General features: G+C 42.5%; 1 protein-coding gene across 9 annotated transcripts in view; it reads right to left on the bottom strand.

The window, feature by feature from the left end:
- Positions 1–10,300: 10,300 nt before the first annotated feature.
- C9orf72 (C9orf72-SMCR8 complex subunit) overlaps positions 10,301–25,421 on the bottom strand; it is a 28,454-nt gene continuing 13,333 nt past the window's right edge. For 8 of the 9 annotated variants that reach the window (XM_087897191.1, XM_087897190.1, XM_087897193.1 and 5 more), the window contains 8 exons: positions 25,088–25,183; positions 24,002–24,066; positions 22,373–22,445; positions 20,257–20,373; positions 15,969–16,204; positions 13,184–13,241; positions 12,218–12,327; positions 10,301–12,093 (listed from right to left, as the gene is read on the bottom strand). In XM_087897191.1, coding sequence (XP_087753317.1) covers positions 11,907–12,093; positions 12,218–12,327; positions 13,184–13,241; positions 15,969–16,204; positions 20,257–20,373; positions 22,373–22,445; positions 24,002–24,066; positions 25,088–25,183 — 942 coding nt within the window. In that variant the 3' untranslated portion in view covers positions 10,301–11,906. Of the gene's footprint in view, positions 12,094–12,217; positions 12,328–13,183; positions 13,242–15,968; positions 16,205–20,256; positions 20,374–22,372; positions 22,446–23,997; positions 24,067–25,087; positions 25,184–25,421 lie in introns of those variants that run through there. The other variant, XM_087897194.1, reaches the window with a different exon arrangement.

Genomic DNA, 25,421 nt, shown 5'->3' with positions numbered 1-25,421 from the left:
TTGCTATTCAAATCACCACAATGACTTATAAGAACTGCTGGGGAGATCCATAAATCCCTTCACTTGAGAGGTTAGGAAGATTTTGATTGAGATGAATAAATGGTACATACACTGTACTCATTCCCTTGTTCAGAACTTCCTGGGGATTCAGGGACATACACGACAAGGGCTCAGTCATGTACAGCTCACCGTCTGGAGGGGGACAAACACAAGCCGACAGTGCACCGCAATGAGTCAAGTGCTAAGCCGCAAGCAAAGAATGGAAAAAGAGCCCTGCGTACAGGACCATCAGTTTATTAAGTATTTAATCAGGTTATTATTACACAGCAGGCAATTAGGTATTAGAGGACATGAAGTTTAAAGTCTAGAATGTTCTGCATCCACTGTTGGGGAGGCTCTGGAAGATTCACCTAAGGTCAGTGCTGATGGACAGAAGAAACGCATATAGTTCGTGAAGAGGGTGATAGTCTAGGTAGTGACACCAACACGTGAACATGTTTGTGACAGAGCGGGTGTGGGAGACTCTGGCCAGCGGAAGCACGGGTAGCATGGCTCTGGCAGGTGCGCTGTTCTCCCATCCCCTGAGCCTAGCTATGGACCATTAGAGTACATTCCTAAAGCTGGCCAAGGTCTACCCTCTTATTTGGCCTCTTCCTTCTCCTGAGACTGACTACCAAAGTCTAGCAATCAAAAGCCCTCTTTGGTTCACCTAATTAACAAGCCCAATTAAAATTAAACACCTCGCCCCAACACGGAATTTTCCCTTTTACCTTTATAAAAAGCCATTTGCCTGTGGTAGGGCTATCTCCCTTCTACCCAGGGGCAGTCCTTTGTCTGGGTGGTGGGGAGGTTGGGGGGTAAGGGGGTAGGAGGGGGGATGGGGAGGATATCCCCCCCCCCCCCCCGCTCCTTTTCCTTTGTCCCTTTCCCCTTCTCCCTCATTCCTAATCCCCTTGACCACTGCACCCTACTCCATTCTAGCATAGACCTCCCCTCTTCTCTTCTTCAGAATCACACCTGCAAGGTCATTTGCAGCTGTTTTCCGCCGGAGATGGGAAAACAGTCGCTTTAAATTTTCTTTCTTGCTTAATAAAGGATCTCTCTGTGAAAACAGGTGTTTGGGTGTGGTTTGTGTCTAATCCGGGCTCAGGAGGGACCTCCCCCCCCCCACTGCCTCCCGCTGTCCGGATGTGCGGAAGTCCCCTTCAGGCTGCGTGGGGAGAAAAACTACAAGTTCCTGGGTTCCATGTGAATCAGTGGAAGAGGAACAGTGAGGGAGTGCTGGCTCAGATCCTAAAGACACAGGCTTCAGGGATTATGGGCTTTATCTGGGTCAAAGGCAAACAACAACAACAAAGCAGAAACAAAACAAGAAAACCAACACAAAAACCAAGACAAATGAAGACAAAAAAAAAAAAAAACCTTCAAAACAAACACACACAACTGAGTGACGAGATGAGTGTTTTCTATTAGAAAGAGTATCCTAAGACTGGAGCGATGGCCCAGTGGGTACAGTGCTTGCGTTGCAAGACTGATGGCCCGAGTTTGAGCCCCAGAACCTATACTGGGGGGAAAAAAGCTAGATGCAATTGTTTGCATCTGTAATCTTGTGTTTCCACCATAACACAAGCGGCAGAGATGTGCTTATTAACTTGGAAAACAAGAAACCTGTTTCACCAAGGTGGAAAGAACGAACCCCTAGAAGTAACCCTCTGATCACCACATGCGCACAGCGGCACATGCGCATCTATGTTTGTCTCTCACACACATACACAAACAGCAGCAGTAGTGGTAGGGATCGTTACAACAGTCACCCAGCCTTCTGCGGAAAAATAAATGGGTTACGGATTGGACAAGGCAGACAGGGAGGTTAGTAGGTGAAATTAAGGGTGAGCAGCAGGAAAGAAACTGCCAAATTTCTCGGAATGACAAAGGCCAGGCATCCCAGCACTGGCAGGAGAGATGGAGAGTTGGGAGCACAGAACTTCCGCCCTCACAGCGAGCACTTGGAAAACCAGCAATGTTAAACATGCAGACTGTCTCTTCAGCAGGAGAGACGTGCACCCTGTTTTCCACTCAGAAGCTTGGACTGGAGATGGTGAATCACCTAGGTGGTCTCCGGGCTCCCATGCTCTGTCAAGCGGGAGAAGAGATACTAATCCAGGTCACCTCTGTGTTGTCTGTATGGCAACCGACAACCAGGACCATAGATAACCGATAGCCCGGATGACCTCTGTGCTGTCTGTATGACCGAGATCACACCGGATCCTTCCCATGAAATAACACATGGAGTTAATCTATAGCACCCATCTACATGGGAGAGGTCACATGTACTTTGAAAAGAGTATAGATGTAGTCGTGCCTTAAGCTTTATTGTGTACCTGGGATCAACTTGTCACCAGGAAACCTTTTTCCAAACTGTACTGTACTTCAATATGCCTAAAATAAACCGCCCGGTGTCCGACTCTAGCAACTGAGTTGTGCTGAACTGGACTTCCTCCTTACCTGCTGTGGATCCTTACTCTGCTGGCCTAGTGTTCGCAGAGAGCCCCACATGGAGTACAGTAGACATAGCTGAGAAATTGGAGGTCTCTGGATACTACCTGGCACACGGTCATTCACTTTTCCAGTGATCTTTTTTTTTATTCCCCTGAGGAAATGCTCCACGCTGTGCAATTGGCAGCAATCGGATCAGGCTAGCAAAATAATCTTGATACTGAGATATGTGTATCGCCTGGAGCCAAGGGGAAAGAATTGCTGTGAATTAACTATCAGACAGAGGAACTGTCCATTAGATTGCTTGATGCCGATAATGATGCCAGTGACAGTCGCTTGCTAAACAAGTTTAGAGCATACTTACTCTGTAGCACTTGCCTTCCAGGCATTCTGCATGCATTAGACCACTTGATCTTCAAGCCACCCTATGATGTAGGCTCTAGTCTTATTGGTACAGGAGAGAAAGGATACAGCACAGATTGTTTAAACACCCGCTTAAATCTCCGAGGAAGGAGAGCAACTTGAAAGTCTCATTTCAAGGGCCCCTACATTCAACAATTCTGTTTGTCTGTGATGACAAACAGAAACATCCCCCCTCAAATAACTCAGTCTGAGCATCAATAATGACGTTCCCCGATTTGTTCTGGCATTCTGAAGAAGCACAACCCAAAGGTTTCTACTCCACTTGGCCTCTAGAAAAGTCTTAGGAGGGGAACAAGAAGCAAAAACGCTGTGCTTTTGCAGATTCCGGCTCCGAAGAATAGGAAAAGGAGAAAAAGCAAATAATGGTATCTTTAAACAATGAATGTTGTTTTCTTTTAGCCACGAGGGAATTTTAAAACTTGACAAACCCATTCAGTTTCAAAGCATTCCACATTCCCCACCCACAAGCAAATGCCAAAAGGTGCCAGTATGAGCCAATTCTGGGTTCAGGAACAATTTTCTAAATCCTGGATCAGATTTCTCCCAAGTCCCCGCAGCACAGATGAATACTCCCATTGTCTCTAACCGGCCTGATGAAATGTGCTTAGCAACTTATCAACTAATTAATTAATTTTAAAAGAACACTTCAACAAGAGGTGAGACAGGTACAAAATGCAAATCAGAAAATGATAGGGCATTGCTACTTCAAGAAGATTATAATCATTGCCCAGGACCTTTGAAATTTTAGAGTTAGGTTTTGTACCGTCTCAAATTCAATGAAGGATTTTCTGGGGGAGGGGAAAGCCTCTGGTTACATAAAGAAAGCAATTTCCTCAATCTGAAGGGGAGTTTTCTCTTTGGAGATGAAAAAGGAAATGCTGATCACAGTTACTGTATTCACTGAACTCCCGCTCACTGGAAGTGCACCCTGTGCCCAGACCGAGGCAAGGCACTAAAACACAAAACGTGCAAAGGACAGGTCTTGTTGTCTAGCACATCTGGGGAGAAGGACAAGCAAAGGAACTGTGTGATGAAGTGGCAAAAGAGTATGCACTGGGAACCTGGGGAAGGAGGCTGGAGGGCTGAACCTACAGTGTTCCTGAGATTTCCAGACTTAGTCTGGAAGAGACGGAGAGCTGGTAACAAGAACAGGTAATCAGATGATATTAGCAGGATTGGGTTATTATCAGTGAGAATGGGCTAGAGGATAGGGAGGCATCAAAGGCAGACTGAGTTCCACGCTTCATAAAAATCATTCCAGAATGTTCTAACGTCTCCCTTTTCTGTTCTCCAATCCATTTTCCCTTGCCCTAAGGCATAAGTGAGATTATCTGGAGTGAGCGAGAAGGAAACATGGAACATGCAACAAACCCGCTTAGGAGTTTATTAGAGGGGGTGCGTACAGGCCTGGGGATTAGGTGTGCAGAGAGGGAGAAAGATGGCGTGTCCAGCTTTTTAAAAGTTGCCGAGTGCATGTGCACAGGGGGTTGGTGTGAATACATCATACGCAGATTCGTGCAAGGGTTTAGCTGAGTCATATGTGGGTGGAACCATGTATGACACGTGGGTCACGGGGGGCGGGGGCCTTTAATATTCAGGCATTTCTGCGCCTGAGGGCCCATCTGCACATGCACGGCTTCAGAACCTGGATGTATCAGCCATATTTGTGGCTGAATAATTACAATAAGCAACTAAGAAATTATTTTTTAAAAATATTTATTTATTTATTATGTATACAATATTCTGTCTGTGTGTATCCCTGCAGGCCAGAAGAGGGCACCAGACCCCATTACAGATGGTTGTGAGCCACTATGTGGTTGCTGAGAAATGAACTCAGGACCTTTGGAAGAGCAGGGAAAGCTCTTAACCTCTGAGCCATCTCTCCAGCCCCCAGAAATTCTTGTTTTTAAAGATTGTGTGTGTGTGCCTGTGTGTGTGTATGTACATGCACATGGGTGCTCACAAAAATCAGAAGAGGGCACCAGATCACCTGGCACTGGCTGCTGTGACTGTTCTATATGGGCAAGAGAGCCAGATTCCAGTCTTTTGCAAAATCAGCAAGAGTTATTAAGTCAGCCCTGAGACTATATGTAGGCCCATGTCTTCCTTTCTATAAGTGCTGTCTCATTTTTAGGCATTTGAGGTTTCTCCAGTGTAGCATGATCAATAAAAACCAAGAGACAGATATTGGGGTTCAGCTTGAAGGTCAGAAAAGCAAAACAGTCACTGTTTCTTACCTCGACCTCAGTTCGAAATGGTGATCCTGCCTCCAGGAATCTCAGAATGAGATTGCCTGAGAGCTGCCTCCTCCCATCCTATATTCCTCTCCAGTGCTTGGATTAAAGGCGTGCACCACTACCTCCTGGTTTCTGTGGCAAACTAGTGTGACTTCTGGGATTAAAGGTGTGGGTCCCCACTGCCTGGTCTGTAAGGCTGACCAGTAGGGCTGTTTTATTCTCTGATCTTCAGGCAAGCTTTATTTATTAAAATACAAATGAAATATCACTGCACCCCAATATCTATCATTGGTCTAAAATTGAATTTCTCTGTAGTCAGATGTACGTGTATGTATTTAGGTATATGTATTAGTTACGTTTCTATTGCTATGATAAAACACTATGACCAAGGCTGATTCTTCAACCACAGCTGACCGGAACCACAGATTTTTTAAATTCAAGAGATCACTTGATTGGCCCTTGTTGAGTTTGTGCTGTGCTTCCCTTTGAAACTTCACCAGCCAGGCCTCCATCATCTGCATTGCTCTCAGCATTATCTCCTAAATTCCTACAATAGCCCATTAAGTTCAGCACTCGAGGAACGGCTTTTCCAGCCCAAAGCTCCACAACCATCCCCCAAGCACCATGGTCAGGTTTGTTACGGTAACATCCCATGAACCTGGTACCAGTTTTTTTTCTTTGGTTTCTATTGCTATGATAGAACACTATAACTAAAAGCAATTTGGGGAAGGAAAGGGCTTATTTGCTTTACATATCCTGGGTCACTCTCCCTTAAAGGAAGTCAATGCAGGGACTTAAGGCAGGAACTGAAGCAGAAGCCACCAAAGCTCACTGCTTACTGGCTCGATCCCCACGGCTCTCTCAGCCTGCTCTCTTTCTCATCTGCCCAGGGGTGGCACAACCCATATGGACCCTCACACATCAATCATTAACCAAGAAAATGACCCAAACTTTGCCCACAGGCCAACTGATGGAGGGATTGTCTCAGTTGAGGTCCCTTTCCCTAGGTAAGCCTAGCTCGTACGAAGTTGACAAAATTCCGACCAAGATAGGTGTTTAAGTTTTAGGAAAAGGGACCTAGCTGGAGGAAGCAGGCCACTGGAGAGCATGTTGTTGAAGGTATATTTTGTCCTTGGCCCCTCCTGTCTGCCAGGAGCTACACTATAGAGGGCACAGGTACTCACAGATAAGGACTGGAGAAACCAGGCACGTTAATCTCTCAGGGCTGTCTCCTCAATGGAGGACATGTATACCTGTTTCCCACCCAGAGTGCTGGGGGTGGATGTTGTTAATCTCCTGGTGACTTTTGCTATCTGTAGGGCCAGGCCTCATCCAGATCCCCCAGAATGTTTATTTTTCCCCAGACCCTTCTTCCCTACATCATCTTTGCTTCAGTCAACAGAACCCGTGCTTAGGGGAGACATCACATGTAAGTCATAGCCCGCTGACTTCTACACTATCTCCATCAGAGACCATGGCAGATTCTAAGCATTAAGATACAGACACCATCTCCATGGTCGAGGACACATGTATGTTGCTAAAGAGTTTTGATGCAGTCATGGCTTAAGGTTTATTGTGCACATGGGATTGGAGTAATAGCTACCAGGAAACATTTTTCCAAAATTGTACTGTACTTAAATATGTCTAAACCAATCTGGCCTGGTGTCAGACTTATGCTGAACTGAGTTTCCTTCTCGCCTCAGTGGCTTGTTTCTCTCCCAGGAGTAGAGCTTGCGGAGATCCTCACAATAAAGGGATTGTTCCTCTGTGCACTCCCAGGCTTGATGTGGAAACAACACACCAAGTGACTATGGACCCAGGCTTGTATTTCCTTCTGTGAGTTGACTTTTCTCAGGGGTTCTGTCCTAGTGCTGGGGTGTTGACTAACAGGATGTAAATGAGTATGGCCACTATGGAGAACAGTATGTAGAGGCTCCTTAAGACGCTAAACATGAGGGTTGGGAGATGGATCTGGTACACAAGGACTACAGTTCAGATCCTTAGCACCCACATTAAAAAAACTGGGTAGGCACCCCATAATCCCAGTGCTTAGAAGCTGCAGACACAAGACCCTTGGAATAAGTTATCTAGACTAACAGTCTGAAAGCTGCAGGTTTAGCAAAAGACCCAGTGTCGGTAAATCAAGTGGACAGTCACTGAGGAAGAACTCCAATGTCAACTTGTCCTCCGCATGAATGTGCCCTTTGTGTGTGCACATACTCACACATTTATACCTACACATGTGAACACACACATACACACCCCTAAAAATGGATCTTCCAAATGATCCATCAATCCCATTTCTGGAGATATAACCAAAGGAAGGGAAATAGTAGCAGAGATAACTGCCTGCCGTATTTATTGTGACACAATACGCAGAGGCTAAGAAATCCAGAAAGATGTTACCCTGGATATCAGTCTTGATGCCATTTGTCTAAGGCTGTCTATTGCCGTGAAGAGACACCATGACCATGGCAACTTTTTTCTTTTTTTAAAGATTTTATTTATTATGTATCCAACGTTCTGCCTCCATGTATGCCTGTACACCAGAAGAGGGCGCCAGATCTCATTGCAGATGGTTGTTAGCCACCATGTGGTTGCTGGGAATTGAACTCAGGACCTCTGGAAGAGCAGTCAGTGCTCTTAACCGCTGAGCCATCTCTCCACCCCCATGGCAACTCTTATAAGGGAAAACATTGAATTGGGGTGGCTCGCTTACAGTTTCAGAGGTTCAGTCCATCATTATCATGGCAGGAAGCATGGTGGCTTGCAGACAGACATGATTCTAAAGAAGTAGCTGAGAGTCCTTCATCTCTCAAGAGACAGAAAGTGGACTGAGACACTGAGTGAAGTTTAAACAGAAGACCTCAAAGCCCACCTCCACAGCGACACACAGCAACAACACCTCCACAGTGACACACCATGACAACACCTCCACAGTGACACACAGCGACACACAGTGACAACACCTCCACAGTGACACACAGTGACACACAGCGACAACACCTCCACAGCGACACACAGCGACACAAGGCGACAACACCTCCACAGTGACACACAGCAACAACACCTCCACAGTGACACACAGCGACACACAATGACAACACCTCCACAGCGACACACAGCGACAACACCTCCACAGCGACACACAGCGACACACAGCGACAACACCTCCACAGCGACACACAGCGACAACACCTCCACAGCGACACACAGCGACAACACCTCCACAGCGACACACAGCGACAACACCCCCACAGCGACAACACCTCCACAGTGACACACAGCGACAACACCCCCACAGCGACAACACCTCCACAGCGACAACACCTCCACAGCGACACACCGTGACAACACCTCCACAGCGACACACCGTGACAACACCTCCACAGCGACACACTTCTTCCAACAAGGCCACACCTCCCAATAGTGCCAATCCCTTTGGGGGCCATTTGCTTTTAAATCACCACACCCTTCAACAGACAAATACAGAAAAATACGATACATACAGACAAAGGTGTTATAAGGTCATTAAGCAGAATTAAATTCTGCTATTTGCAGTGAAATGTATGGAAATGGAACTGGAAAATATCATGCTAAGAGAAAAAACACAGAAAGACAAGGACTGAGTGTTTCTTCTCACATGCAGACCTAGAGACTTACTGAAGGTAGATTTAAAAGAGCTGGAAAGAGTGGGGAGCAAGGACAAAAGGTTGGTTTTGATCACAGCATGCACTGTGCATGTAGAGAAACAGTAGTGAGTTCGTACACAAAATTACTGCGTGCTAATGACAATTTAAAGCTTACATTATAATAAAAAGTGGTTTTAAAATGAGCCTCGGTAGAGCTCGAGAACACAGACTTGATTTTTCTTCAATGCCCTTCAGTTTAACAATGCGGAGTACTCACGACAGGGAGGAACTCTGCTAGATGCTGCGTGCTCAGAAACGACTTTAACAGCTGGGGACAAAATCGAATGTGAGCAATTATTGGCTGGGAGTCGAGCTTTGGCTTTCTCACATCTAAAATGACAGTTACGACGGTGGCAGACTGAGCCAGTCCTGTGGGAAGTGTTAATTGAGGCCAGTAACACTCTTCATTACTTCAAGCCACACCAGCAGACTGAGAGAAAGATCGATTTGTGCAATTCCACAACAGTTAGGGTAACGTAAGGGTAAGAGCCACGATTTTTCTGTTTAGCTTGCAGGATTTTCATAGGATTTTGCTTCTTAACTTGAGAATCCCATACTCTTCCACAGTGCTAGGAGTTGAGGCCAGGGCGTGCTGTGAGCACTTCAGCGCTGGGCTGCATGTCTAGCCTTCTTCTTTGAGACTCTTAATGCTGCGGCGAATCTCTCGGCTCCACCGCTCTACTTCGGAATAGACGTTTTCTCTTGAGTGAAAATGTCAATCTCCTTTCTTGCTTTTCAAATAAAAGCGCCTGAAAGTGCTTTGTTCAGCCTTTGTATTGTAAGTTGGACACCTGTACCAATCACTTAGAAAGAACAAATTAGTTTAGATTCTATTAATATCACTGCAATAGAAATTTTACAAATGTGTGTGCACACGTGTGTGTGGTCCACATGTACATGTCAGGGACAAGCTACAGGAGTTTCTTCCTTCTACCACGTGGGTCTGTGACTCAATTCAGGTTGTCACATTTGGCAACAGGTACCTTTACCAACTGAATTATCTCCCTGACCTCCTCAGTAGGGAATTTTTCAAAGGAGAATTTAAGAATTAATTTGTATGTGAAACATTTAATGTATGATAGAAAAAAAAATCAAGGTTCAATACTGGAAGTTAAGAGGAAAGCTTGCTTTTTAGACGGGGTCCTGTAGCCTCATGCAACACAGGCTGGTCTTGAATTCACCAGGTATTTGAAGCTGGCCTTGAAATTCCGATGTTCCCGCCCCTACCTCCAAAGTACTGGAATTACAAGCATGAACTATCATACTTGGCAGCTTTATTATTATTTTTTAAATGTGAGAGTCTAGCATCATTCATAAACTTTGAATATCTTCTTTGAAAAGAAAAGATTAAAAACTAAGGTCTAGATTCAACATGATTGGCAGCAGACTAGGAAGCTAATCCCACCCCCTCTCACAGCAGTATTTCACCTGAATGAAGAACTAACACAGACAGAATTTCCAAAGTATTTTATTCAAAATTCCCCATCTAGGAGAGAGGATATATAACAGTGTTTACACATGCTTCAATAACTTATTTCACTGTACAACTTACATTCTCTGTAACAACACAGTAAACCCGTGAAAGAAAACCATGAGCACTTAAATAAGACTCCTGTGTGCAGCAGTGAGTGCGGGACACTAAACGGTGGGATCTATACACTTCACCACAACTGAGTGGCTTGGAGTTCATAAGCCAGCCTGGTCAGTGTGCGTTTAAAAATTGAGATGTCTACACTTTTCTGACTTGTAATGTCAAAACCACTCTGACCTTTCAGAGTAGAACTTTTTTTTTCTTGATGAATTTGGTGGGTGGGGAAAGGACTCTATTGCCATCCCTTTTGTAAAAAATAAATATATTCTCCCTTTTACGTTAAGTCCACAGTTTTCAATAAGATATGTATTTGTGTTTATTCTAACGTCTATGCTAACACTGCTTGAGCACAGTGCTCTGCTAATCAGCATTTCACAGCCAGCAAGATGGTCAAACATTACAGGAACAAAAAGAGACCACTGAGTTTGCCATAATAGCACCTAGAAAAATAGCACTGGGGTCAAATTTCTCCTCTGCTCTTGTGGTGCAGGCAACATGGCAAAACCCACAGAATACAGACGGAAAACGGAAGGAACAAGGAGAGAAGCTTTCCTGATCTCGAGGGAAGATCTTACAGCAAACGCATTCTCTGACGGATTTTACAGGGACTCCTAAGCCAGGCACATGGTAGACTGTGCACAGGGTGGTCAGATGGAGACAACTGAGCAGTGAAATCTGACCCTCTGCCAAGAAATTATATTTCTAAGACTGGGAAAGGCACAGGAGGTGCACATTTTAATTTGGCTCAAAAATAATGAAAATTAACTTTAAACTGTTGGCAACAGTTACAAAACCAAAATGTCACTTCCTTTGACAGAATTACAACAATAAACCAACAAAAAGCACACCACGGTTCACGATAGTCGGTGAGCACACATGACTGTGTGACATTTCTCTACAGACTACATCTGAAGGACTAAGTCTATGAAAGAAGGTCTAATACTGGATTTCACTCAAAGCTCTGCTTTATCAACGCCTTCTTCCAAAACTAACCTGTAGTCAAGCTAAGCTCCTCTCTGTGGAACTGAAAACTTCCAAGGCTCTAATTTTCAGTTGTTGCAGAAGCATGTAATCCTACACATGAGGGGACACTGAGGGACAGAAAGTCAACTTGCACTGTGTCTGTAAAAGTTAACGAGGGTTTCACTGTGATACACGTAAACCACGAGTCACAAGTTTCAAAAACAACAGCAGTTATATCAAGTTTATACCCTATCATTCATATCTTTAACAGACAGCAATAGTATTTAGGATAACCGTAAACATAAGTCCCTAAGAGAGTACATCTATTCTAGGAAAAGAGACATTCACTGTAACGCTGCACCTAACGCCCCTGTGCAGACCTCTGGTGACAAGTGTAGTGTAACCATCCCCAGAGCGGGACCCTGGAGGAAGGGGTGTTCACACATCTGAGCTACCGCAATGGCAAGCCTGGCTGTGATGAGACAGACACGGCAAACCACAAGCTTAAAAAGTCATTAGAACATCACGTTCTTGTACACTAGTGTAGAAAGGTCTCCCAAAGATGAACGAGTGCAGGCCTGGCTTCATTTTCTCTGCTAGAGCCATTATTATGTTAAGATCGCCCTCTGCTGTTAAATCAAGATCGATCTTCAGATTCCGAAGAGACTTAAAGGGCTTTTTCCCCTTCTGCCTATAAATAAAACAAAACAAACAAACAAAGAAAGAAACCATACATTATAATACAGACATTGCTCAAAGGGAATGAGACAGAAACCCACAGCGCATAAAGGTTTTCTCCAGAGGAGCCGACTCACGTGTCGTCCTCGATGTACTTGATTAGGGTCAAGGCTTTCCTGTGGAGAACAAGCAGGAACTGCGCAAGGAAGGTGCTCCTGAGAGACAGGCCAGGCTTCAGGTGGAAGACCTGCAGGGACACGACGACGCTGACAGGATCTGACACCCATCACCCAGGACAACCACTTCTTCCGATTCCCAAAGGGCAGGACTGTGGCAGTGGCAATGGTCTGGAAACACTGACAGTTGTCAAGATTTCCAATTTCACTGCTCACAACGCACTGAGATTTTGCATTCTACACCAAAATATATCCTTATTTTATTATGAGAAATCCTTATGTGAATTGTTTTGGGTTGTGTGAAGTGAGGATGAGGGGAATTTCATTTCCGCTTCAGGAACGTGAAATTGCTCGACTAAGGATTATCCTCTAACTCTGCACTGACCCACGTCACACAGACCCGGAAGGAGACCTAGCCCTAGTTAACATGAGGATCTCATTATCTAAAGCCAGGTCTGGGATACAGGGCCTTGGCCTGGCTCCCAGAATGGTATTATGACAAAGCTCTAGTTACAGTTAGAAACAAGTCCCATACAGTCATCCCCCTTTCCAAATGTGTAACTCAGCAGAACATTTTAGAACTGAGACAACAGAGATGCTACGATTTAAACACAAGTATACTAAGCTTTGATAACATTTTCAATTTAATTAAGGCAAATAAAAGCACACCCCTCTTCAATGAAAAACTCCTGGAAGGTATTGATGGGACAGTACTTAAAACAATTACTGGGATGGGGAATGTTAATATATAGGCTATTTCCCATTAATAATTCAAAGAGAACTTGATCTACAGACTTCAGAAAGGGCTATAAACACTTTAATTCTTTGGATCTTTGTATGTATTTTTTAGGCAAGGTGGGACTTAATTTAAACATAAAGAAAACATGCAATGTCACTTTCTCTGGCCATGGCTGGTGTCATGTTTACCTGATCCAGGAAGGCTTTCACTAGAGTATCTCTGTGTAAGACATCTTGGAAAATATTCCTAAGAAGAAAACAGTCCAAACATTAAATGGTTACACAGAGTCAAAAAATTAACGTTTCATAAACAGATATGTAAGAATACAAATGTGAATATTTGGAATGTATACTTAGCTTGCATGAGGCCCTGGGCTTAATATTCAGTGCACACAAAATGAACACATACACACTGATCCATTTTAACTCAAGGGAACATCTGTATATTACTGGTGGTTTTTTCTAGCCAGCATAAGCTGAGTATACCCCAGGAAGTGCACATGCCTATCTGTCAATGAGTTTTAGAACCCATACCTTACAAACTGGGCTTATGTCAAGAGACTTGATACTGGTAAATATGAACCAGCAACCCAGTAAGTTACTACTGCAGCAATGGCTGGTGTGTAAAGTCCAGACAAAATGGCCAGTTGAAGTGAGCTGTGTCACCACAATCAGAGCAGACGCCAACAGAGACGGTAGTTTTTTCTCAGACCCCCATTTCCTCTCATTGTTTCTCTTCCATTTTCCCTAGGCCACTGTGTTCATGTCAGAGTGAAAGTATAGCGTTCATTATGGCAGGATGGATGAAAAGCAAGACTGAGACAGTAGAGATCATAATACGTCTAGATAGGAAGAGAGAGGAGGAGGGGAAGACGCAGAAGTACATGGAAAGTAACGCAGGTTTCTTAGTCTTACAAGTGAACCAAGCTAGAGAGAGAAACCAAAAAGGGGGAACCAGCATTTCACGGCAGCACTGGGCACCAACAGCACCATCACTGGGCTTCATGGACAGGTTAGGGCTCTGGTCCCCATTTTCCAATTTCTGTTTTACTGAATAAAAATCTGGGATCACAAAAGAGCTGGAAAAGCAAAAGCTATCTCCAGGGCAAACACATATTTTAATTTATCTTTAGTGAATGCTTTTATCTTAAAAAGGTTAAAACTAAAAATTAATCAATTAGGGAGGTAGCTCAGGGGTACAGCAATTAACTGTGCAGCATGTCTGAATCCCTGAATTTGAACCAAACCTTCCAGACTTAAAAGTGAATATTATTTAAAGCATGCTAATACTAACATGAGTCCATATTAATAGAAATTAAAATATAATTACTTGGTTGGAAATATTTTTGACAATTTTATATTCAAAACATTTACTTGGAACTGGAAATAAAATTCTAAAATTCTTGACACTGTTTTGTGATGCTAGAATAGCTGACCAACTGCTTTTGTCATATCTGCCAAACATTCAAAAACAAAAACACGAACAGGGCGCAGATCTATTTACGTCCACATTTTTTCTGAGAAAAGATTCTAAGCAATCAACTAAAATAACAAAAACAAAACCAAAACAAAACAAAAAGAAACCCCAGGACCTCAGGCCCATTAGTTATGAGGAAGACGCTGGCATGTAGACTCAGTGAGAAGAATTGCACGTTTTCCAAGACTGCCAGTATATGAAATAGTGAAAGGGAATTTCAATCTGACCAGGTCCTTTTCTGAAGCAATTCCTCTCAACATTTCTAAGCAACTTCAAAGAGCACAGGAGAGCTGTGCAAAAAGGGCTCTTCTACATGCTAGGACCTCTGGGCATCACACTCTCTTCTACATGCTAGGACCTCTGGGCATCGTGCTCTCTTCTACATGCTAGGACCTCTGGGTATCACACTCTCTTCTACATGCTAGGACCTCTGGGTATCATGCTCTCTTCTACATGCTAGGACCTCTGGGCATCACACTCTCTTCTACATGCTAGGACCTCTGAGCATCATACTCTCTTCTATGCAGTTTACTTGACTACTGGTGTGTCCCATGTTTCTTCTTTTGGCTCTGTTTTCTTCTTCACAAGATACACCCATTTGCTCCAAATTTACTGTTGCCTAAAACCCTTCAACCTACATAATCACAGTTAACATATTTTGAGTATATTCTAAGGACTATCCTGATTTTAAGCACTTCACTGATTCAAGAGAACAGAAATATCATATTGCAATTCTTTTTCAGGCTTTAGAACATCATTTAAATGCTTTCTTGAAGTTTTGAAATTCAAGATCATAATTTTTCTCATAATCAATAATTATTTCCTTTACTTTGCTGACCACATTTTCTGGTAAGAAGTAAATAGCAAAATGTACAAAGCAAAGGAAATAAGTGGTTTTTTTTTAATATATCAGCTGTTTTTTCTAGGTTTTATATTCATATCTAAGAAAAAAGGCTTAGAATTACTGCAGCTTAGCATACAAGAATGTTCAATGATCATTATACACTAAATTACCAGCAGCAGGGGCTGCCATTTTCTGACTGATAATTCTTACCCCAGGACTTCACTAAGTAGGAGCTCAGTATATATTTACCAAGTATTTATTTTTTGAGGAAATCTTAACTATATTACAGGAAATAATATTTGAGAAATAAAGATTTAAGCCAGGTATGGTGGTACACACCTTTAATCCTAGCACTGGGGAGGCAGAGGCAGATGAATATCTGTGAGATTGGGGCTAGCCTGGTCTATATAGTGAGTTCCAGGCCAGTTCCTGTGAGTTCTCAGTGGGCCATACAGGACTCCGCAGTGAGACTGTCTAAAATAATAATAAAAATTTAAAAATAAAGCAAAGGTGGCTGATTAAATGCTTTCTTCAGGTTTCATTATGCTTGTCACATGTCTTTCCTTTTAAATACAACTTGCATTGTTTTTAGCCATAAATGACAAAAAGTTTATGTTGTTTGACAATGACATCCAAGGCCAAGTGTCACTTACAAATCCGGGGTGAAGCTCTCATCCGTGTAGATGATGGTGTCCTGAGCCATGTCCTCTTCTGAAGTTGCCCTCCAGAAGGCTGTCAGCTCTGATCTCATGTATCTGCGCTGATTATAAATATGTTCGTGACACGGTGGCATCTGCTTGACAGTATTGACATCCACATCAATATGTGTGGTTGGATACGGGGCATACATAACTTGCCGGAAGGGTAGTACAAAGCTTCCCGTTGCATCCTGTCGAAAGGAAGATAAAGCTTACTGGCCGCATGCCAAATGAGAAGCCATTTTAAAAATAAGGTAATGATAATGGAGATGCATACCCCTGCATATCTGGTATAAAGCCCTCTCAGAAATAACCTTCAAGAGGTTACTATATAAAAACTCCAGTCACTACAGTTTGTGCTTACAGTGAAAGAAGTATACAGTGCACCATTTAAAAAGTGGGTCAGAACATGCCAAGTTTAACCCAACAGCAGAGCATGGCACAGAATACACACAGAAGAAAACGGCTCCAAAGACCAGTGCCAGTCATGAACGGTGATTACTTGCTGGTCTGCAAAATTAGGACTGTCTTTCTTTCTCAATTGTTTTATCCTTTCTGTATCTAAATGAATATGTATATAAATGGGTAAAATACTTGCCCCTTTCTAGCTGGCCGGGCAGCCAGTTACCATGTAACATAACCGCTACGTATGTGGTATCGTGCTAAGTGGTGTGAACAGAACAGAAGACAGAGACCGCCTACGCCTCTCACTCTGAAAGGGCTAGAATAGTGACTGTCTATCACGGTGTCTCTGGAAAGCTCTACAGCTCAGCTTTGCTTGGCGAGCGCTCAGTGTGTCACTCAGTCACAGCCCTGCATTCTGGGCATCCGGTGCAGGGCTCTGTCAGAGGTTACAGTATTTAACTGAACAGGGGTACCTCGTTGTGCCTTTATAGAGAATTAGTAAAACTGGGATTTGTAAAGTTTTCTTCAGTTCTGAGCTCAGGCAGGTGCATGGTTTGAAACCCCAAAGCTGATTTTCATTTTGGGGGTGAAACTGGAGATTGAAGTCAGGACCTTCAACTTTCTAAATCAGGAGTTCTCAACCTTTGGGGGTTGGGATCCTTTCACAGGGGTCACGTATCAGATATCTTGCATATCAGATATTTACATTATGATTCATAACAGTAGCAAAATATAGTTACAAAGTAGCAATGAAAATAATTTTATGATGGGGGGGTCACCACAACATGAGAAACTGTGTTAAAGTTTCAGCATTAGGAAGGCTGAGAACTACTCACTAGTCTAAGTAAACTCCACCACATCAGTGAACTGTATCTTCAATCCCCAAAAGCTAAATTTTTACTTGTAAGAATTCAGTCCTTTAAAATATTTTTTAATTCTGCAGGCATACAGTAATATGATACCAAAATTAACCAGACCCAAAGTCTATATAAATCATGACACAGTAAGAATAGGCATTTGGAACAGCTGTGAAGCCTCTTGTTAAACTCCACCCTTTTAGGATCAAATGTATTAAAAAAATCCATGACAGAATTAAAACTAGAAAAATTAGCTTTATAGTATCTTTCATAACTTGTGTTTATTACATGCACCCAGTCCTTTCTCATCCTCTTTATATGTTATATTTAATTTTTAAATAAATATAATCCTAACACTCAGGAAGTTGAAGCAGGTGGATTACTGTGAGTTTAAGGTTAGTCTAATTTTACACCAACTTGACATAAGCTAGAGTTATTGAGGGGTTGAGTCAACAGAGAAAATGCCTCCGTAATACTGGGCTATAGGCAAGCCTGTAGGGTTTTTTTTTTTTTTTAAAAAGAGATCCTGAGGTAGGGCCCAGGGTCCCTGCCCTGCCAGAGCTCCTATCCTGACTTCCTTTGGTGATGAACACGGAAGTATAAGCTTGGTGCAGGAGAATTGTCTGTATTCTGTCACTCATGTTTTAAATAAACGCTGATTGGTCAGGCAGGAGCTGTAGGCGGGAAAAACAGACAGGAAGTGGAAATGATACAAGGAGAGCAGGAGAATTCTGGGGAGGAGGAAGTTGATTCCTCCCACTCCTGCCCAGATCACTGAAGCAGCAGGATGTGAGCTGCCCCACTGAAAAAGGTACTGAGCCACATGGCTAACATAGATCAGAAAAATGGGTTAATCAAGATGTGAGAGTTAGCCAGTAAGAAGCCTGACCTAATGGGCCAATCAGCTTTATAACTTACGCTGTGTGTGATTTTCTCTAGTACTAAACAGCTGGGGGGCCGGGCAGGACAGAAAACCCCAACAAACAAGCAGGCCCCCGCCCATGTTACATAAGCTAAGTAAGTTCATTCCTCCAAGTGGCTTTGGTCATGGTGTTTCCTCACAGCAGTAGCAACCCTACCTAGGGCAGAAATTGGTACCAGGAAGTCACAATTACAGGGCCAATTAAGTGGCACCAGCCTGAAGGGCTGGGGCAGGGTTCCCTATAAGGTGGGAGATGCTTTGAATTAGTGTCCGATATATGGTACAGTTTCTCCCATTAGTGAGGATCCATGGGTCCAGGAAACAAGGGATAGAAAAGAGAGTATTTCCATCCACTATCACCCCCAGTGACCCACTAGGAAATTTTTTGCTTCCTATTTCTGTGACCTGGAGTTCTGTTGGCCTAGAAGTTTTGGTTACTGAGGGAGTGCTCCTGCCAGGAGACACAAAGAACACTCCACGGAGCTGGAAGCCAGATTTTTCAGGACCACTTTGGGCTTCTAATGCCGTTAAGTCATCAGGCTGAGGAAGAAATAACAGTGCTAGGAGGGTGATTGATCCAGATTAGCAGAGAAATTGGATTGCTTCTCCACAACAGTGGTAAGAAGGGTTATGTCTGGGGTGCAGCAGGTCTTCCAGCGTGGCTCTTGGTGCTACCGCGTCCTGTGATTGAAGCTAATCCAGGCAGGATGCTTTCCTTCCTCCACGTCTTTATAATGTCATATAACACCAATGCAGAGAATATCAATGGTTTTCATATTTAAGTTTGAGACACTATCTGATTGTATGTGGGATGGATATATCATGTTTAGGTTGCTATGACCTGGTTATTGTTTTAATATGGAAATTAATCATGACATATGACCTCCTTAGATATGACTGTGTGTCAAGTTGACAAAGGGTGAACTTGTGATGGCTACTTCTGGTTGTTAATTTGATTACATCTGGAACTAAAATCCAAAAATGGAGGCATACCTGTGGGGTATTTTTGCTTAACTTGAAGTAACTTCTAATCCGAATCTTTGAAGTAGGAGGATATGCCTTTAATTCAGATCATTTGAGCTACGAAAACACATGCCATTTAAAACCATTTAAAAATTTAATTCCTCCCCCAAATTAATACCATTTAATTAATGTTCCTTGAAAATGTCAGTTTATTTAGGGTACCTGCAACAATACTGATTTTTTTTTCCATTTTGCTATGCTTACATCCTCAAGAACAAGTATAAAAGAACCATGCAGTGATCATGGAAAGCTATTTCTTTCTGGCTTTGTGTGTATGTGTGTGTGTGTGTGTGTGTGTGTGTGTTTGTATACACATATATCTATGGATAGAAGCATGGTACACATTCATGTGTATATGAATGTTTACGGGTGTTGAGTATACATGTGAATGCACATACACACGTATGCTTGTATGACTGCATGTGGAAAATTGAGGTGGATGTCTGGAATTTTCTTTGATTGCTCTTACACCTTATTCTTTCTTGAGGTAGGGTCTTTCAATCAAATCCAGAGCTTGCTGGAAAAACAATTATTTCTACTTAATTACTGAAAAAAATACTAATTTATATTTATCTGTTTTCCTTCTTGAAAATGAACCAAATTTAACACAAAAATTAAAACTGTAAGTACTAGAAACAGACATTTTGTATAAGTTTTAAAAGACATTTTAATTTTTAAAAATGAGTAAGTATGGTACATACCCAAATCTCCTCAGTAAGCAAAAGAAACATTACCATTTCAGAGGTTCAGTCTGATCCAAGCATGTACTAAAAAAGAAAATACTGAGGCCAGACAAATAGCTAGAGGGAACCAAGTGAAATGGAAATACTATCCCTGGGGCTTCACGGATGACACTAACTACAGAACCAAGGACGTACACTCCATGCTCAGAACTATCCAAAGAAACCCGTCCCCAGACAGCAAAAACTATGGTACATTAAATGCTAACAACATGCCTTACAAAGATTCTCAGTAATTATTCTTAACATTCACTTTTACTTGGGGCTTCGCATGTGATAAGGAACGGCAAGCGTACCTTTAGCAGGCCTTGGACAAAGAGTCCCGATTCGTACTTAAAGGAAGAGTCTGCTTCACATAGTCTGGAACATTTTCTCTCCGCTGGAGTCAGAAAAAGGCACAACGTTCTCACTATCTAGAGAAGAAAACATTTGGCGTTGCAATGTGAAGTTAAAAGACCACTGTTTGTTTATGGAAGAAACCTTAATAGAAATTTTTGTTGCTGGCACTAAAACAGTTCCCAAGTAAGGAGCATCCCTTGGTTACTTGAACGGCATGGTCAGAACACATACTGCTTACAGAGGGATTCTGTGGCCAGTTAAGTTTAGGAAGTAGTTGGTAAACCAACTGCATCTCAGAACTTGCTACATTTGAATAAATATGGTTGTTCTCTAAGTGAGCAATATCCATTTATAAATTTATTTATATCAAATTGATTTGACCATGGAACCTTTATCTCAGTGAGAAATAACAACTTAATACATTAATTGACTTCATCTCTACCCATCAACAACCGCTTTTCAAGTGAGCAAAGAGCTCTGGGAAAATCATTCCGTGTGTTTAAATGAGGGCAGAAGCCTGTGAGGCAAGCAGACAAACTCGGTTACAATGAACAAGAGGGACTGTCCAAGCCTTCCACAGAAAGAGCTACTAAATTTCACTTGAAACAAGTACACGTGGTGGGGGTTCAGAAGTCGGGGACAGGAAGAAGAGCTGGCGTAGAGTTGTATTAGGGGACAGAGAAAGCCACGTAAATGTGACTATGTGGGACTCGGATCAAATCCAGAGACAGTTGGCAGGGGTTTTCAACCAGAATAGTGCAACTTGTCTCTCAAAACGAAAAGATGGAACACAAGCTATTCAACCTAAAAGAAGATAAAAGATGAAAAAAATCATTTAATAAATGAAGCCCAAACAAGCCTTTCTCCCTTCATAAAGCCAACCAAGATGCCTGCCCCATGGAACTTAAGGCTTCCAGCATCTCAAGTGGAAAGCTACTTTTGGGGTCACATGTAACAGCCCCAAATGCCTCGCTAAAATATAATGAGAGGTTTATTATTCTCTCATAAATGGTTGAATGAGAAACATAAATGTGGCAAATTAAACTTCATATAAGTATACAGGGTGGTTCACAAAAAAAAGGTAACTCTGTAAAGCAAATGCCATCTCTAACATATTTCCATGTGAAATTTTTTGAAAAAAAATGTTCATTACAATTGATATGAATATACATTTATGCATCTTTAGTGACTATAAAGATAGTTGCACACTTTTAGCACTATCCTTGAGGAAATATCTGATCACTTATTAGTTCTCCTCATATGTGTGTCTCTTTTAGGGAGCTACCCTGAAAGATACCCTAAAAAGGTAGACACGCCTACATCCAAGCTCACATCTCTCAGTTCAATGCTGCTCTTCCTATAACTTCCCTGTCAACAAGAAAATTGTCTCTGTGTTCCCCATTATGCCCACAGTAATAAACTCATGTATTTTGCACATCACCTCCAGAAGCTGAATGAATTATTTAACTTGCTCTTTTATATTATCTGCCTTTAGTTACTCTCAAATATTTGTTCTAAAGTTTATGTACTCACTCTCTACTTCCTGGTTCTATTTACCAATACAGTTTCCTAGTTGCTCACATACCCTGTACCACATGGTTTAGTAGGTAAAGTCATATAGGAATACAAAACTAGATATTGAAAACTATCTCATTTAAAGGCCAGGCAAGGTAGTGCAGACTCTAATCTCAGTTTGTGGGAAGAAGAGGCAAGTGGATTGTGGGGAGTTTGAGACTAGCCTGGCCTACAGCCCAGACTATACAGTGAGACCCTATCGCAAAAAGCAACAAAACATAAACAAAAATAAACAAAAAACTCATTTAAAGGTTTTTTTTTCTCAAAACAATTTATGGTGCAACTGAGAGTGATGAATCATCAAAATTAAAGTGGTAACTGAATTCTTACATATTTTACCATAGTCATTTTTGCTGGAAGTATCAGAGTAATTTGGTAAAATTATATTGCCTCCTTATACTATGAGACTATTTCAATTGCAACCTAATTCTTAAATGATAATTCATGACATGCTGGTAGTATTAAGTCTGATCTCATTAGAACTACAAAAGGAGTTACCTTATTTACTTTCTCTGCACTGCTGCCTACGACGACAGAGCAGCCACAGGTCTGCAGATGGGAGCTGATGGCACTGCAGGTTAATGAAAACATTGGCAGGATTACAACTTCACAAGGAGAAAAATCAGTGAGCTTCCAATAGCACAGAATAGCTTTACCTGACAAACACCAAAGCTATTAGCATGATGTTATCTTTTATTTGTGCAAAACTGCATTTTCTAGGGGCCTTTCACAGACATTGTATTACCTGAATCTTAAGACAACCCAGGGCTGGAGAGCACTTGCTGCTCTTGCAGAGAAGATCCAGCACCAAATGGTGACTCACAACTATCTATTTCCAAGAAACCCAACGCCTTCATAGTACCAGGCACAGGCACACATGTGTTCATACATATATGCAGGTACTCATGCACATAAAATTAAATAAATTTTAAAGAAAAAGATACCCCTGTTGGTAAAGCCATCATTTTATAGCAATTTCTTTAAAGACATATTTGAAAACAATATATGAATGGCCCACACCAGCAAACTCTGTAGTGCTTCCAGTTCAAGCCGTTAAGACCTTTTCTACTAAAGATGCTCACACCAAGCATTTCATTGTGAGCTTAAAGAAAGAGAATGTAGATCTAGAGGTAAATACTTATTTCAAAAAATACTTAATCACTTCTCATTTTTACAAACAAAGCTGGTGACAATCTGCAACTTGTGCAGCAAGGAGATCACAACAGGCGATGGGGCACACGTGCCGAACACTCACTACTGCAGATGAACACACAGGTGCTCAGTAAGTATGGGCTGTTCCGCCTTCCACCCATTGCAGAGCAAATACAAACAGAAAGCAGTAGCTATGGTTACGGAGGGGCTGATGTGCCTGGCACTGTCCTAAGCACTTTCTGTGATTTGCCTCATTCAGTGCTCACAAGGAACCTATATAACATCTGTTATTGGCAGGCGGTGGTGGTGCACACCTTTGGTCCCAGCACTCAGGAGGCAGAGGCAGGCGGATCTCTGTGAGTTTGAGGTCAGCCTGGTCTACAGAGCAAGATATAGAGAAAACTTATCCAGGAAAACAAACAAAACAAAAAACTAGACAAAAAAAAATAGCTGCTATCACTGTATCACTGAGGTACAGCTTTGGGTAGCTTCACCAAGCTGACCCAGTTGTAAGCCCCACAGTTGTAACTAGTCTGGTTTGAGAGTTCATGCACTTTAAGTACTAAATTCCACAGTTAGATAAAAAATACCAGTCCAAAATATGAATAATTTCTATTTCTAGATCTAGAAAATTCACAAAAACTTATGATGCAACTCAATTTGATAGCTTCCTATGGCTTATTATTATTATTTTAATGAGAATTACAAGAAGAAACCAGACCCAAACAACGGGTCAGCGCTTCTCCGGGTACTATGGGAACTCAGCCTTGTTGGACTGCGGAAACGGTCACATCAGAGACGTCACTACTGCATGAGTGAACACAGTACACACGTGAGCAACAGTTCAAATGTGCACTGCTTTCTCTAAATAATCGGAGTAATAGGGATTCTATTCATTTTTTCCATTAAATCTCACCATGGGCGAGATTTTTATCTCCTTTACTAAGCATTCAGAAAAAGAAGTAAAGTTCTTACTTGAGCAGAAAGCCTTCATGACAGCTGTCACCAATGTCGTCGTCATTGAGCACTGTATCGGCTATCTAAAAGGCACATACGCACAATCAGTCTGATCACAGCAGGGTGAGGGAACTCGTGGGAGTAAGTGTGCTGACGTCTAGCGTTGACACAACACAGCACTCTCATTATGAGCATCAAGAACACCTATAAAACGGTGCTGTGCACGTACTTTTCAGAAGAACAAAGGGGAAAGTTGGCCAGGCAGGTTAAACAACAATTTTTACAACGTGCCCCTCTATCAGAATCAGGAGGCCAAGCTCAAGGACAAGTCAGCATTACGAAGGGTGTCGGAAGACAGCTGCACATGAGATATCCCCAACACGCGATTAAAGAAACTGGTGAGTGAGGAGCTGGGGAGATGGCTCAAGTGCTTAAGAGCACAGGCTGTTCTTCCAGAGGACCTGAGTTCAATTCCCAGCACACACGTGGGAGCTCACAACTGTCTGTAACTCGTGTCTTGGGGATCTGACGCCTCTTCTGGCCTCCGGGGCACTGTATGCAAATAGCACACAGGCACACATGTAGGGAAAACACCCAAGCACATAAAAAATAAAAAAAGAAATTAGAGAATGAGGGACCCCCTCACAGCTTAATAGGTTCACTTCTCTGTCCAAAAGCACTGTATTTAATACCAGTTCCTTCTAGAAAAGCCTGGAATTTCCCCCTCTTCTAGGAAATACAAAAGTGGAGAAGAAGTAAAACAAACTAAGTTTAATTTATCAGAACTTGATTGAGTAAAAAAGCCTGTTTGGTCAGAAAATCCAGCATTTTATGTACGCTTACTAGACTGAAGGTGATACATCATGTGAACAGTAGTACAACAAAAGTTACATTATTAAAACAAGAAACAGCACATACACACACAGACACATGCACACACAGACACACACACGCGAACACACACAAACACACGCACACAGAGACACACACATGCGCACACACACACGCGTGCACACACACACAAACACACACGCGCTTGTGCGCGCACGCGCACATACACCACTCAATCCATAAAGGGCACAGATAGACGCCAACGGCGGTTACATCTATTTCCTCGGGAACACTGTGTGACTTCATAGACGCGAGCAGCTCCATCACAGGGACGACCTCCCCAGTGAGCATGGGAATGACACTCTGACCCTGCATCAGACAACAAAGTGAAAGAAATCACAGTGTGGGTGAGCCAGGCAGTGAAACTGTTTCAAAGGGATGCAGAGAGTAAAATACCCTCCGAGGGAAGTGCTCAGCACAGCCCCAGACAGGCTACCACCCCAGAAACAACTGTCAGGTATTTTCAGGCTCTTTAAACTTATTTTCCTTTTTTCAGGACTAATTTCCTTTGGTGAGTGTGAGCTATTATTTACTATCGTAGGCAACG

This window comes from Myodes glareolus, chromosome 16, assembly GCF_982192425.1.
Source record: "Myodes glareolus chromosome 16, mMyoGla1.1, whole genome shotgun sequence".
In the NCBI taxonomy this organism is placed as follows: domain Eukaryota; kingdom Metazoa; phylum Chordata; class Mammalia; order Rodentia; family Cricetidae; genus Myodes; species Myodes glareolus.
This window is presented reverse-complemented; position numbering and strand designations above follow the sequence as displayed.